Source organism: Manis pentadactyla, chromosome 14, assembly GCF_030020395.1.
Source record: "Manis pentadactyla isolate mManPen7 chromosome 14, mManPen7.hap1, whole genome shotgun sequence".
In the NCBI taxonomy this organism is placed as follows: Eukaryota; Metazoa; Chordata; class Mammalia; order Pholidota; family Manidae; genus Manis; species Manis pentadactyla.
In genome coordinates this window covers 6,535,036-6,547,586 of record NC_080032.1, presented here as the reverse complement: position 1 = coordinate 6,547,586, position 12,551 = coordinate 6,535,036, and the positions used below count along the sequence as shown (strand labels likewise).

Sequence of the window (12,551 nt, the reverse complement as noted above, 5' to 3'; positions counted from 1 at the left end):
GTAAACCCTTCTTTGCTACTTGGATTTTTACATGATCATTATTTCATTTAAATTTCTAAAAACCACCTCACTAAAAATTAAATTAATAATACATATCTCTAAACAAAGCTAAAAGCCTGGAATGGCTATGTTCACTGAAATGTTAACTGTGGTTTCCTGTGAGTTGAGAGATTATGGGTCATCATTGTTTTCATCTTCATATTTTGTAACACTTTCTGACGTTTTAGAAAAGAACACTTAGAAAGTACAGCATAGAGAATACAGTCAATAACACTCCAGTATCTTTCTGTGTTGTCATACAGAGAGTAACTACACTAGTTGGGGGTGAGCATTTAATAATGTAGGTAACTGTTGAATCACTATGCTGTATACTTGAAACCAATATAATATTGTATATCAACTAAAATTTTTTAAAAATGAACTTTATAATTAGATAAAGGACAAAGGAATTTCCACATTGGGGAAGGTGATGTCACATATATGAAAGAAAGAAAAAAAATGCAGCAGCTGGAAGCTGGACACTTCTGGAAGCTGCCAGGGACTTGAGAACACTCTCCTTAACAGATTATGTTGTTGCCAGTTACAGAATTCCCTTAATCCCACAAAAGCAAATACATAAAGGTTTCAATTCTACTCAGCCAATTGCATGAGCATTTTTTTTCCTTCCGTAAGAAGAACATGAATCTTAAATCAGGCAAAATCTTAGAAACACTTTCTTAGATGTATAGTGAACCCAGGGCAGTAAAACAACTTGCCCAGGTCATGCACTGATGGTGCACAGAGCTCACATCTCCTTACGCCCTGGCCGCTGCTCCTTCCTTGCTGGCCTCTCTGAGAGTCGCGCCCTCCCTCACACCCCAGAACACAGTTTGCAGTCAATGAGGTGGCGTGGACTTCAGAGTTAGGGTCTCTTCTATACTATTACAAAAAGAAATGCTATTTAAATAAAGGAAAGATGGGGGCATATTATTCTTCAAGAGTGCTCTGCAGGAGGAGCAAGGCCTGACATGAGTGCTCACGTACATTACTGCAGACAACTCAAGTCACTTCAGATTCACTACAGATTTCAAACAGTCAGAGCCTCAGAGAACAGATGTACCTTAAGGATGGAGCAAGCCATGGTGAGCAGGTAGCTCACCCCACCTGTCACAATCTCTGTCGTACTTCTGCACTAAGAGCACCTTATGCTAGCAACATGGTATTAATCAGAGGGTATGGGATTTGGTATGAACAGATCTCTGCTCTGGAACCCCCTCTGCTTGCCATTTGTAAAATGGCCCTAACATCTGCCCTGCCCACATTAGTGACCACTTGTAACTAAAAGGATTCAGAAAAACTGTGAGGTGCTGTTCAACATTAGGTATTATAACCATACTCTTAAGAGTTTTGATATTGAGGGATAACCAGATGTTTCCCCGGCACAAGAGAAATGTACAAGACAGGAGAGGGGGACAGAGGCTCCCTGCTGGCACCCTGACCCACAGGCACTAACAGGAATGCTACGTGTGGGGAAGGCCCCACTGCCCCTCCACCACGTCTTTCTCCTGGAAATACAGAAAATACCACTTGGGAAAACAAAACCATCCAATCATCTCAACTGTGCCACCGACCCCAGGGGGCTCATCTCAGTAATAACTGCCGGACTGTCTTTGTTCTCAGCTCTGGAGATGCCAGACTTGGCCTCAGGAATGTGAAGGGGTTACATTCCAACAAAATCACCACTAGAAATCTTCATTTGCCACTTGAAAATGGAACCCTTACAGCTCGTCTGCCAAGGGCTCCTAAGTCTGGTGTGTCTTCAGTATCACCTAGGGGGCTTTCTCAAAACAAAGATCTGGAGCCTTGCCCAAACTTCCTAAATCTGCAGGGGTGAGACCAGAGAATCTATAATTTTTAGGGCTCCCCAGCAATTCCGGTGATGAGCTAGACTGGGGTACTCTCTCATTTTGGATGAGATGACAGAGAGAAGGTGGGGCCAGGAGGACAAGGACCCAGGCCCCGCTGTCAGGTCAGAACTCTCCCTCTGCCAGACTGCTGCTGCCCTGAGACCTTACAACGGCTACTCTGAGTCCGGCTTATTTCCTCTTCGTAAAGTGAAATGCTGGAGCCCTACTTGGAAATCCAGGAGTGTTCTTGCGGCCAATGGACTCAACCAAAAGAACAGCATCTAACTTCAGCCACATTGATTACCAACAGGGGCTTAGACCTCGGGCTGCTCTAGTGTCCTGTCACTGTCCAGGCCCTAGAACTCAGGGGCTGATCAACCCGGTCCTCTTAACAAGCAATCATCTTTGAGGCACTGACTTATGTATGGCAGTAATCCCGATTATACAAACAGTGGATGCTAAAAAAAAAATCTAATGACATTGGTCCTTGATGAATTCAGAAGTGGCAAATTTCTCCCGAGTGTGGACTCTCTTTGAAATGGTGGGGATTCCCCGAAAGTACGTGAGCTCATCACAGGGTGAGTCAGCCTGAGATCAGAGAAGCCAGCTTGGATCTGACACTTGAGTCAGGTCATATGATCACAGTCTTACAAATATTATACTAATCTAAAGGAGAAGGATAGGTTTTCAGAGGAAACAACCAATGCCAAGGGAAATAGAGGAGTACAGTATACTTCAAAAGCGTGACTCTACCATAACACATACAGAAAACAGCAAACCTCTCTTTCTCTGGTTCTAGAGCAGGTTATTATCAAATCCAGGGTGTGTTAACAGGCCAAAAGGCAGACACATGGGCTTGTGGACAGACACCTCCCAGGGCCCCAGCCACACTGGATCTGTACATCACAGTTTTACAGGACTGCTGGGGATCAAGTGGAATCCTTACACTGGATTCTGCTGTAGGAAGACAGTCAAAACCAAAATTCAGAACAGGATTTGGGAAGGAAGACCACATGCAGCACATAATACCAATGTCAACAAAGATTCCTAAACTATGTTAGAACTGGAAGGAATCCCAAAGCCGTGTTCCAATCCAACCCTGCTGTTTTAGAGTTTGAAGACACAGAGGACCAGGCAGAAGGTGACATGTCCAACTTCACACAGCTACTGACGACAGAGTTGGGACTTGCCTTTAGGATGCAGACACCCTGGCCACTGGATTTAGCTGAGCTGGATTATGGACATGGGCTGGCTCATGAGAAAATCATGCATCACTCCAAATACCATGAAGGCTTTACTTTCACCCCCTCTTTTGCCCAAGCTATTGGGGTCTGCAGGTATTTCAGGTTTTCCATTTGTTAAATTATGGCTGAGAAGAAGGCAGTTTTAAAGTTTCCACCTTTACATTCTGTTTCAGTATTTGGTGAATGTCTGTGCCGCGTGAGGTACCGCCCCAGGCTACGGAAAGCACAGATGAGTAAGATGGTTTGTTATGCATCTTGCGTGGTTCAGCGACATTGAGTTCTGCCCCCAGTGTATGGCCCTATCATGGAAGGAGTGTTTTGAGCAATAATGATAGAGGAATTTGATTACTTCAGTCTGGTTCCTGGTGAGAACTTATCCACATCATAAAAGTACAACCATTTCAGCCCATCCTTAGACTAAGAAGGGCATGGACAGCCAGATACCAGCCCCAATATAAGGCATCAACTCTGAGGATTTCAACAGCAGGAGGTTTCTACTCAGAGCCCTTGTGGAGAGCACAGGTAGGTCTGGAGATAGACATTTCAACTTTGGGGCTAAAAAGTGACAGACGGCTGTGCAAAATGAGAACTCAAGATGGTTCCACTTATTCCTACCTCCCAGTGACCGGCAACTTTGGGTGGAATCTCCAACCCCAGCCTCTCCAGCTCTCGCTCCCTGGATTTCTCATACTGCCGGTAACCAACATATCCACCTCCAGTTGCAACCAGAATGGGTAGGGGGCGCAGCCGGAACAAGATTCGAGCAGGGGCAGTGTGGACCCCTCTGGTATCTGTAACAAAAAACAGGAAATTTTTCAGCCTGGAAGAAGAGAGAGTTGAGTCATGCAAACAGAGCACCTGCAGGAGGGCCGGGGAAGGCCAACGCATCTCCAAATGCAGGAAAGGGGACTGGACCCTGAAGGGATCTGACAGGTGGGTGCAACCCCAAGTCACTACTAAAGCCCTTCTGTCTCCCAAATTCTATCAATAAGGGACGAGCACCTTTCCTGTGAAACTCCAATGCACCTCAACTGCCACCATAGTCACTGAACTGAAGATGAAAACAATGAACTGCAAAGAGGTCACAAAACTAATCAAAGCTGCCCAGCTGGCCACAAAAGGTCTGGGACTGAGATGCAGGCACCATTTCTCACCTGGAACTCTTTGGTCTTTTACATTCCAGGCCCAATTCTGACTGGACCCTAGTACTCTCAAACGCAAAATCTCCTAAGCTCTTACAATAAAAAAGATGACCCAACTTGACAATGTACAAAGGATTAGAATAGACATTTCTCCAAAGGAGATATATGAGTGGCCAATAGCACATGAAGAGCTGTTTGACATCTAATATGAACTGAATTGTGTTCCTCCCAAAATTCTACTCTTATGTCCTAATTCAGTACCTCAGAATGTGACCTTGTTTGACTATAGGATCTCTACAAAGATAATCAAGTTCAAATAAGATCATCATGATAAGCCCTAATCCAGTGTGATTGGTGTCCTTACAAGAAGGAAAAATATGGAGACAGACATGCAAACAGGGAGAATGCTATGTGAAGATAAAGACAGAGATCAGGGTGACGCCTCTCCAAGCCAAAAAGACTGCCAGCAAATCATTAGGAGCTAGACAAGAGGCATGGAACAGATTCTCCACAACACCCTCAGAAGAAAGCAACCCTGGACACCTTCATCTTGGACCTCTAGTCTTCAGAACTGTGAAAGAATACATTTTTGCTGTTTAAGCCACTCAATCTGAGGTTGAGTCACTCCAATTGTTGGAGCAGCCGTAGCAATCCAACACATCATTGATAATCAGGAAAATGCAAAGCCAAACCACAGTGGATGCCACTTCACACCCACTAGGGTGGTTAGAATAAAAAAGACAGGTAAGTGTTGGCAAGGATGTGGAGAAACTGTAACACTCATACACTGCTGGTGAGACTGTAAAATAGGGCAGCCACTCTGAAAAACAGTTTGTCAGTTCCTCAAAATGATAAACATAAAATTACTATATGACCCAGCAATTCTGCTTTTAGGCATACACCCAAGAGAAGTGAAACATACATCTACACAAAAACCTGCACAAGAATGCTCAATAGCAGCATTATTCCTAACAACCAGAAATAACCAGGAAGCAATCCAAATGGTCATCCACGGATGAATGGATAAAAAAATGTGGTCTACTCACATAATGGAATATTATTTGATAATAAAAAGAAACTAAGTACTGACACATCCTACAACAGGAACCTTGAAAACATTATGTAAAAGAAGTCAACCCATGGAAGTCTGCATATTGTCTGATTCCCTTTACATGAAGCATCCAGTAGAGAAAACATACCATAGAGACAACGAGCAGCATAGTGGCTGCCGATGACTGGGGACCAGGAGAAATGGAGAGTGACGTTTAATGGGTGAAGTGTTGCTGGGTGGGAGGGAAAGGAGGGAACGAGCTGCTCTGAAATGAGAGTGGTGATGGCTGCACAATTCTAAATTGCTAAAAGCTACTGGATTGTACATTTAAAAGGGTGAATTTTATGATATTTGAATTATATCTCAATAAAGCTGTTATAAAACAAAATCTGAAGCGCTAAATTTTCAGTAGCCTATGCAAAACCGAAAAGCATACCCTTTACATTGCCTTTGAGACCCAAAGGAAGGAAATCAGCCTGCTCCCCATGTCACCATCCCTCCACCGTGTTTTGGTTACTGCTATTTCCTTTTTAAATAAGCAAGAGCAGATGTCATTAATCTCTTCCATATTCTAATTATTCCTCATGAACCCTTACTACTTAACAACTGAGAAAATATTTTACTTCTGACCAACAAAGACTTGTGAAAGAGCAAGAAACATTTTTTTCTCTTTCCGAAATATCTGGTGATGAGAGAACTATTGTACCCTCCCTCCACTGAGCCAGCATCCCACACAGACTAATCCCTCTACTGAATGCCATCTGGTACACTGGTCCTTTCTTCAATTGTCGGTCTCTCTCTCTCGCCTACTCAAAGGCTTACTTCACTCCTCCAAAAAGAAGTCCTAAGTAGAGAGTGCCCAGCACTCCTGACCACCTCTCTGCTGGGCTTGTCACTTTATAAAAGCAAAGTTTTTCTGCAGGTCCTAGATTATGCCTCAATTTGAGGCTCTCCCCTAATCCTTCATGTCATTCCTACGCGTCCCAGCACGCAGGTCCTAATTAAATAAGCAACACCCAGATGTGCTCCTATTAACTACCGTAATAAGCTTTTTGTTTTTGTTCTTGTTAACCATTTCATTTTATTCCCAAGGTATTCATACTAGCAGTTAAAGACAGCTTTTGGTATGACAGAATAGAAAGGATATTTAGATGATAAAGACAATACATATTTTTGTATGGGTTCAAACAGCTGCTTACCAGATCAAAAAAAGTTCACAATCCACAGTGGTGAGGATGTGGGCAAATGATGTACTCACAAGCACTTTTCTACTTGTAAGACTGTAAACTAGGTCAAACCACTTTGAGGAGCAATCCGGCCTAAATACCAATTATAATAAACATAAACTTTTTGATCCAGCAATACTACCTCTACAAATTTATCCTGATGATGCACAAAGATATGTTACTACAGAATTGTCTGTAGCAGAAAAAGACTAGAAACAAATGTCCAGCACCAAATGATGAGGTCATACAATGGAACACTGCACAGCCAGTAAGAACAATGAGATACTATAAGAGCTAACGTCTCAGGGACAACTACATGCCAGGCCCTACAAGCGCTTCCCAGGTACAATTTCATTTCCCCTAACACCGACCCTATGAAAGAGGTGCTATGTTCTTCCAATTACTGATGAGCAAACTAAGCACAGAGAGAAGCCAGCCCCACCTCTCATCGTTACTTACTTGTGCAAAAGGCTCTGAGAGGCAGCTTCCTTAAGGATCGCAGGAAAAGACTCAGGGCAGTGTTTTCACAGTGAAGAATGCTATAATCAAGCAAAAATGAACCATTAAACATTGTTCTTAAATTGTTTAAACATCAGTGGATCAACTGGCAAAATCTGAATACAGTCTACAAACTCGGTAACAATATTATGTCAGTGTTAATTTCCTGGTTTTGACCACTGTACCGTGGTGATGTTAAGAAAATGTCCTTGTACGAAAAGTGCTGAAATATTTAAAGGTAAAGGGGCATCAAGTCTGTAACCCGCCCTCTCTAGGGTTTCATAAAAAAATGTATGTATGCACACATACACATAATGAGAGAGAGAGGGAGAGAATGATAAATATAGTCAGCACTTGAGGAAGCTGAGTAAAGGGTATTAGGAGAGTCTATGTATTATCTTTATAAGTTTTCTCTAAGTTTGTAACTATTTCACAATAAAAAGTTACTTTTCTCTTAATTAACATAAGCTCATAATCAGCAGCAGAGCCAGCACTCTTACACGAAGCTGTCTGTTCCTGCACAACCGGAGTGGTTGGTATGTAGCCTTGGAGGCCTCTAACCCCTCCTTCTTAAAGAATCTAACAGTGTAGGGGGCTGAAACTTTAAATCTTAAATGCTTGTCCTGGATAAAAAGGACATGAACAAACCAGGTTGAACTATTCTAATCTACTTCAAGTCTGGAAGGCGCAATTCATTTAGAATTTTTGAATTATCTTTTGTGTGTGTCACTACTTGGTTACAAAAGCCACTCTGACAGAGTGGACAGGTTTCAAGTGTTCTGAAAAAAAAATGACCAGTTATTTTCACAGCTTTATGTTTTAAGAGAATATTACTTCTGATTGAGTTTGTTGCTCTTGTTTCCTCCCCACCCAGGAAAGTCGGCATATTCCCAGCAGCAGTTTGTGACTTTAGGAGCAAGTGAAGCGTTAACAGATTTTTGGTTAACGATGGATCTCCCTTTCTTCAGAGCGCAAATATCCCACCTTCAAATCAGAGAGCACCTATTTTCCCAAACACCGACCTGAAATCTAACATGAAGAAACTATATACTTGTATTTCTTTTTTCCTTGGAGTCCTTTAAGATAGAAGCAGCAATTTACTCTATTATAAATGTCTAAATTGCTATTTTTTAGAAAAGAGAACTGCATTTATGACCTCCATACAATATTTGCTTTCACAAATATTTATTTAGTAAGTATGTCTTACACAGACACACTGTAAACATTACCAGACTTAGGCACCTTCATTTTTTTGACATGAAATCTTCTTGACTTAAAAACACCATCACAGCATGGTGCTAATGTGACTAAGGTGTTGAAGCCCATCTCCTATAGGCAAGTAAGGCTTTAGGGAAGAAAAAGCATGGGACCACGACAACCACCACCCCTGAGGCCACAGAGATGTACAGCTATTAACATAAAGACGGGTATATGAATGTTCTTTCAGCACTGAACAACGCTCATCTCTCTCGGCCTGGAAACTCCCACTACAAAAGCCAAAAACCTAAAAACTCTGTTTTCCAAACAGAATTGGAACGAGAAGTGTAAAAATGGACTAACGGGTATATTGTTGTGTTCTGTACACTGCTCTATTGTGCACCTCAGGATTGATGCTGAATCGCCTGACTGAAAGAATGTGTGCAGCGTGTTGAATAAGGCCTTTTTTGAGGAGAGGGATAGGCTGGACGAGGTACAACAGGGAGAGAAGTGTCCATCCAGTGTGACCAGATGCACGGCACGCAGGTGGTGTGCTTTGCAGGGTCTGCCCTCAGCAGCCTGACCACCACCACAGGGCTTGGCACTCTCTATGCTGCTGAGCCCTAACTCCTGAAGCAAATGCCTGGCAAAAGCCCCATTACATCCATTTATCTTCTATTATTACTGGGTCGTTCCTATCTCCATATCAATGCTGTACTTTCTCCAACCTAACACTGTCCACCAGGTATTCTTCTCTAGTTGTCACCCCACTTTTCTGCTCGCCTTCATAACAAGCCCTTTAAAAAAGCCATGCTCACAGTCACCACTTCCTCACCTCCAACTCTCTCTTAATCCTGCTTAACTAGGTTTTTATTCTTATCATGTCACCTCTTGTCAAGGTCACAGACAACCTCCATGTTGCCAATACACAGTTCTTGGGCCACAAGTTATGTGACTTCTCAGCACCATTTGCCACAGCTGATCCCCCCACCTTTTTTTTTAAATATTGAGGCATAATTGACATATCACATTGTGTTAGTTTCAGGTGTACAACGTAATTCAATATTTGTATATATTGGGAAATGATCACCACAGTAAGTCTAGTTAACACCTATCACCATACAGTTATAAAATTTTTTCTCCTGTGATGAGAACTTTTAAGATCTACTTTCTTGGCAACTTTATTTTAGTATAGTTGATAAACAATATACTGGTTTCAAGTATACAACACAGTGATTCAACAATTATTTACATTGTTAAATGCTCACCCCAGTTAGTATAGTTACTATCTGTCAACATAGGAAGACGTTACAGAATTGAGTATATTCTCTATGCTATACTTTCATTCCTTTGAGTAACTTATATTGTGATTGAGATTTTGTGCCTCTTTATTCCCTTCTATTTTGCCCACCCACCCCAACCCCTCCCCTATTGGTAACTACTAGTCACTTCTCAGTGTTTATGAGTCTATTTGTATTTTGTTTGTTTATTTTGCTCTGATTTTTAGGTTCCACATAATTTGTCTTTCTCTGCCTGGCTTATTTCACTTAGCATAATACCCTCTAGGTCCATCCATGTTGTTGCAAAGGCAAGGTTTTTTATGGCTGAATAATATTCCACTGTGTATATGTACATGCCACATCTTTATCATTCATCTATGATGGACACTGGTCGCTTCTATATCTTGGCTACTGTAAATAATGCTGCAATAAACATAGGAGTGGATATATTTTTTCAAATCAGTGATTTTGTTTTCTTTGGGTAAATTCCCCTAAGTGGAATTGTTGGGTCATACGGTATTTTTTAGTTTTTTGAGGAACCTCCATACTGCTTTCCATAGTGGCTGCACCAATTTACATTACCACCAACAGAGCAGGAAGGTTCCCTTTTCTCCACATTCTTACTAATATTTATTTCTTGTCTTTCAGATAGTAGCCATTCTGAATGGTATGAGGTGATATCTCACTGTGGTTTTGATTTTCTTAGCAACTTTCACATATGCAATACAGTATTATTAACCACAGTCACCATGCTGTACATTACATGCCCATGACTTATTTATTTTATAGCTAGCAGTTTGTAACTTTTGACCCCTCACCCCTTTCTCCTTCTTGAATTCAATCCTTTCTCCAACTCCTCCCTTGGCTTTTGGGATCTCCCACCTCTCTAGTTTCTCCCTAACTTCAAGCTGTTTCCATGCCTAGGGTTCAGACCTCTTCTCTGTATATGCTCTCTCCCTAGAGACACTCATCCGGTCCCCTGGCTTCAAACAGCCAGATACTGATGTTCCCTCATTGCTCCTTTAGAGACCTCCAGATTCGTATTCCTAGCCACCCAACATCCCCACTGGAATCATATCAAACTGATTTTGTCCAAGACAGAATTCCAAGCCCTTCTTAACACTCCTTCAACCTGTTCCTCCCTCAGACTTGTCCATCTCTGGCAGACAGACACTACCAGGTATTTACCAAATCCACCTTCTTTCCTCCTGGGCACCCAACAGACTACATTTCCCAGCCTCCTCTGCAATAGGGTGTGGCCACAGAACTGAGTTCTAGCCAATACGAGGAGCATTCAGGCTTCACAGACATCCACCTCCAGGCTTTCCCCTTTCAACCTGCTTGATGCAGGCAAATGTGCAGACCTTGGGAAGCCATGTGTTAAAAGACGGCAGCAGACTGGGTCCTCAAATCACTGCTGCCTCACCCATGCAGTGCACCCACTGGACTTCACAAGATCAAGACATAAACTTCTACCGTATTAAGGTCCTGAGATGCTGGGGTTTACCTGTTACCTAGTGGCATTATTCTAATATACCATCTCAGAAAAAGGCACCACCCTTCACTCAGCTACACAGGTCAAAACCCGAGGACTCATTTCTAAGTCCTTTCTCAGTATCCACATTGAATCCACTGGCAAGGCATGAAGACTAACTTCAAAATATGTCCTTACCTGCCTATTTGTAACCATCACCACTACTCTAACTCTAGCCCAAGTCACCTGACGACCGCAGTGGCCCGTTTTCCCAGCTTCTGCTCTTGGCCTTCTATAGCCTATTCACCACAAACAGCCAGAATGATCTTTTCAAAACAAAAAATAAGACCAGAGCCCATGTAATTGGTCCTTGATGAGCTCTTAAATCTCTCGCTGCTTTCCTCTTGCCATTCCTTGTTTTGCACCACACCTTTGCCCCTTCCACACATTTGCATTTGCTGTTTGCTCTACTGGACACACCCACCCGTGTGGCTCACTCCCTCATCATTCAGTTCTCTGTTCAAATGTTTCCTCCTCAGTATGATTTTTTCCTGACATCCTATACCCAAGAGTTACCCCTCTAAGCCCTCTCTAACCCCTTACCTTCCTTTTTCTTCAGAGCACTTCTCACTCAACTAAAACAAACATATTTTATACATATAGACTTAAATGCAAATATAAACAAACATATATATAGTTTTGTTTAATTTGTTTACTGTCTGGATCCCTCAATGAATGCAGGCATTTGTCTCTTCATTGGACTTCAATCGCAACAGTGAGACTAAGACCCAGAAAGAGGAATGGATAAACTCAATCAGGTGTCTCTTCTACATGGTGAACTCCTCTAGGCATTCTGCAAATGGGTGACTGAAGCCCATGATTAATTACTCAAGTCTGCTTGTCTGGCTCATTCCAGATCTGCCACTTATTAGCTATGTAACTTTAAGAAATTTCTTAATTAATTGTAACCCTCAGACAGTCATGTAAAACCCTGCACCCCAGGCCTGGCACCTAGCTACATACTACCACTATTAAAAGTAATAGAGTTGATATAAAGAACTCATACAACTCAACACCAAAAACAAATAATCTGATTGAAAAATGCGCAGAGGACCTCAATAGATCATTCCAAAGAAGACATACAAATAAATGGCCAAAAGGAACATGAAAAGATGCTTGACATCACTAATCACCAGGGGAAATACATATCAAAATCACAATGGGATATCACATCACATCTGCAGGAATGACGAGCATCAAAGAGACAAGAAATAACAAGTATTGACAAGAAAGACACTTTTAGAGAAAAGGAATCCTTCTGCACGGGGAATGTTAACTGGTGCAGCCACTATGGAAAACAGTATGGATATCTCTGAGAAAATAAATATAGAAATACCATATGACCCAGTAATTCCACTTCTGGGTATTTATCCGAAGAAAATGAAAACATTAATTTGGAAAGATATTTGCACTCCTATGTTTATTGAAGCATTATTTACAATAGCTAAGATATGGAAGCAACCTAAGTGTCCATTGATAGATGAGTAAAGATG

The 12,551-nt window shown here is 41.9% G+C and overlaps 1 protein-coding gene across 3 annotated transcripts in view; it reads right to left on the bottom strand.

The window, feature by feature from the left end:
- The window catches only part of PISD (phosphatidylserine decarboxylase), a 37,714-nt gene that overhangs the window by 22,607 nt on the left and 2,556 nt on the right, over window positions 1-12,551 (bottom strand). Inside the window, exons 2-3 of one of the 3 annotated variants that reach the window (XM_057491656.1) lie at window positions 7,009-7,088; window positions 3,746-3,921 (exon numbers count right to left, since the gene is read on the bottom strand). In XM_057491656.1, coding sequence (XP_057347639.1) covers window positions 3,746-3,921; window positions 7,009-7,088 — 256 coding nt within the window. Of the gene's footprint in view, window positions 1-3,745; window positions 3,922-7,008; window positions 7,089-12,551 lie in introns of those variants that run through there. The other 2 variants (XM_057491655.1, XM_057491658.1) reach the window with 2 other exon arrangements.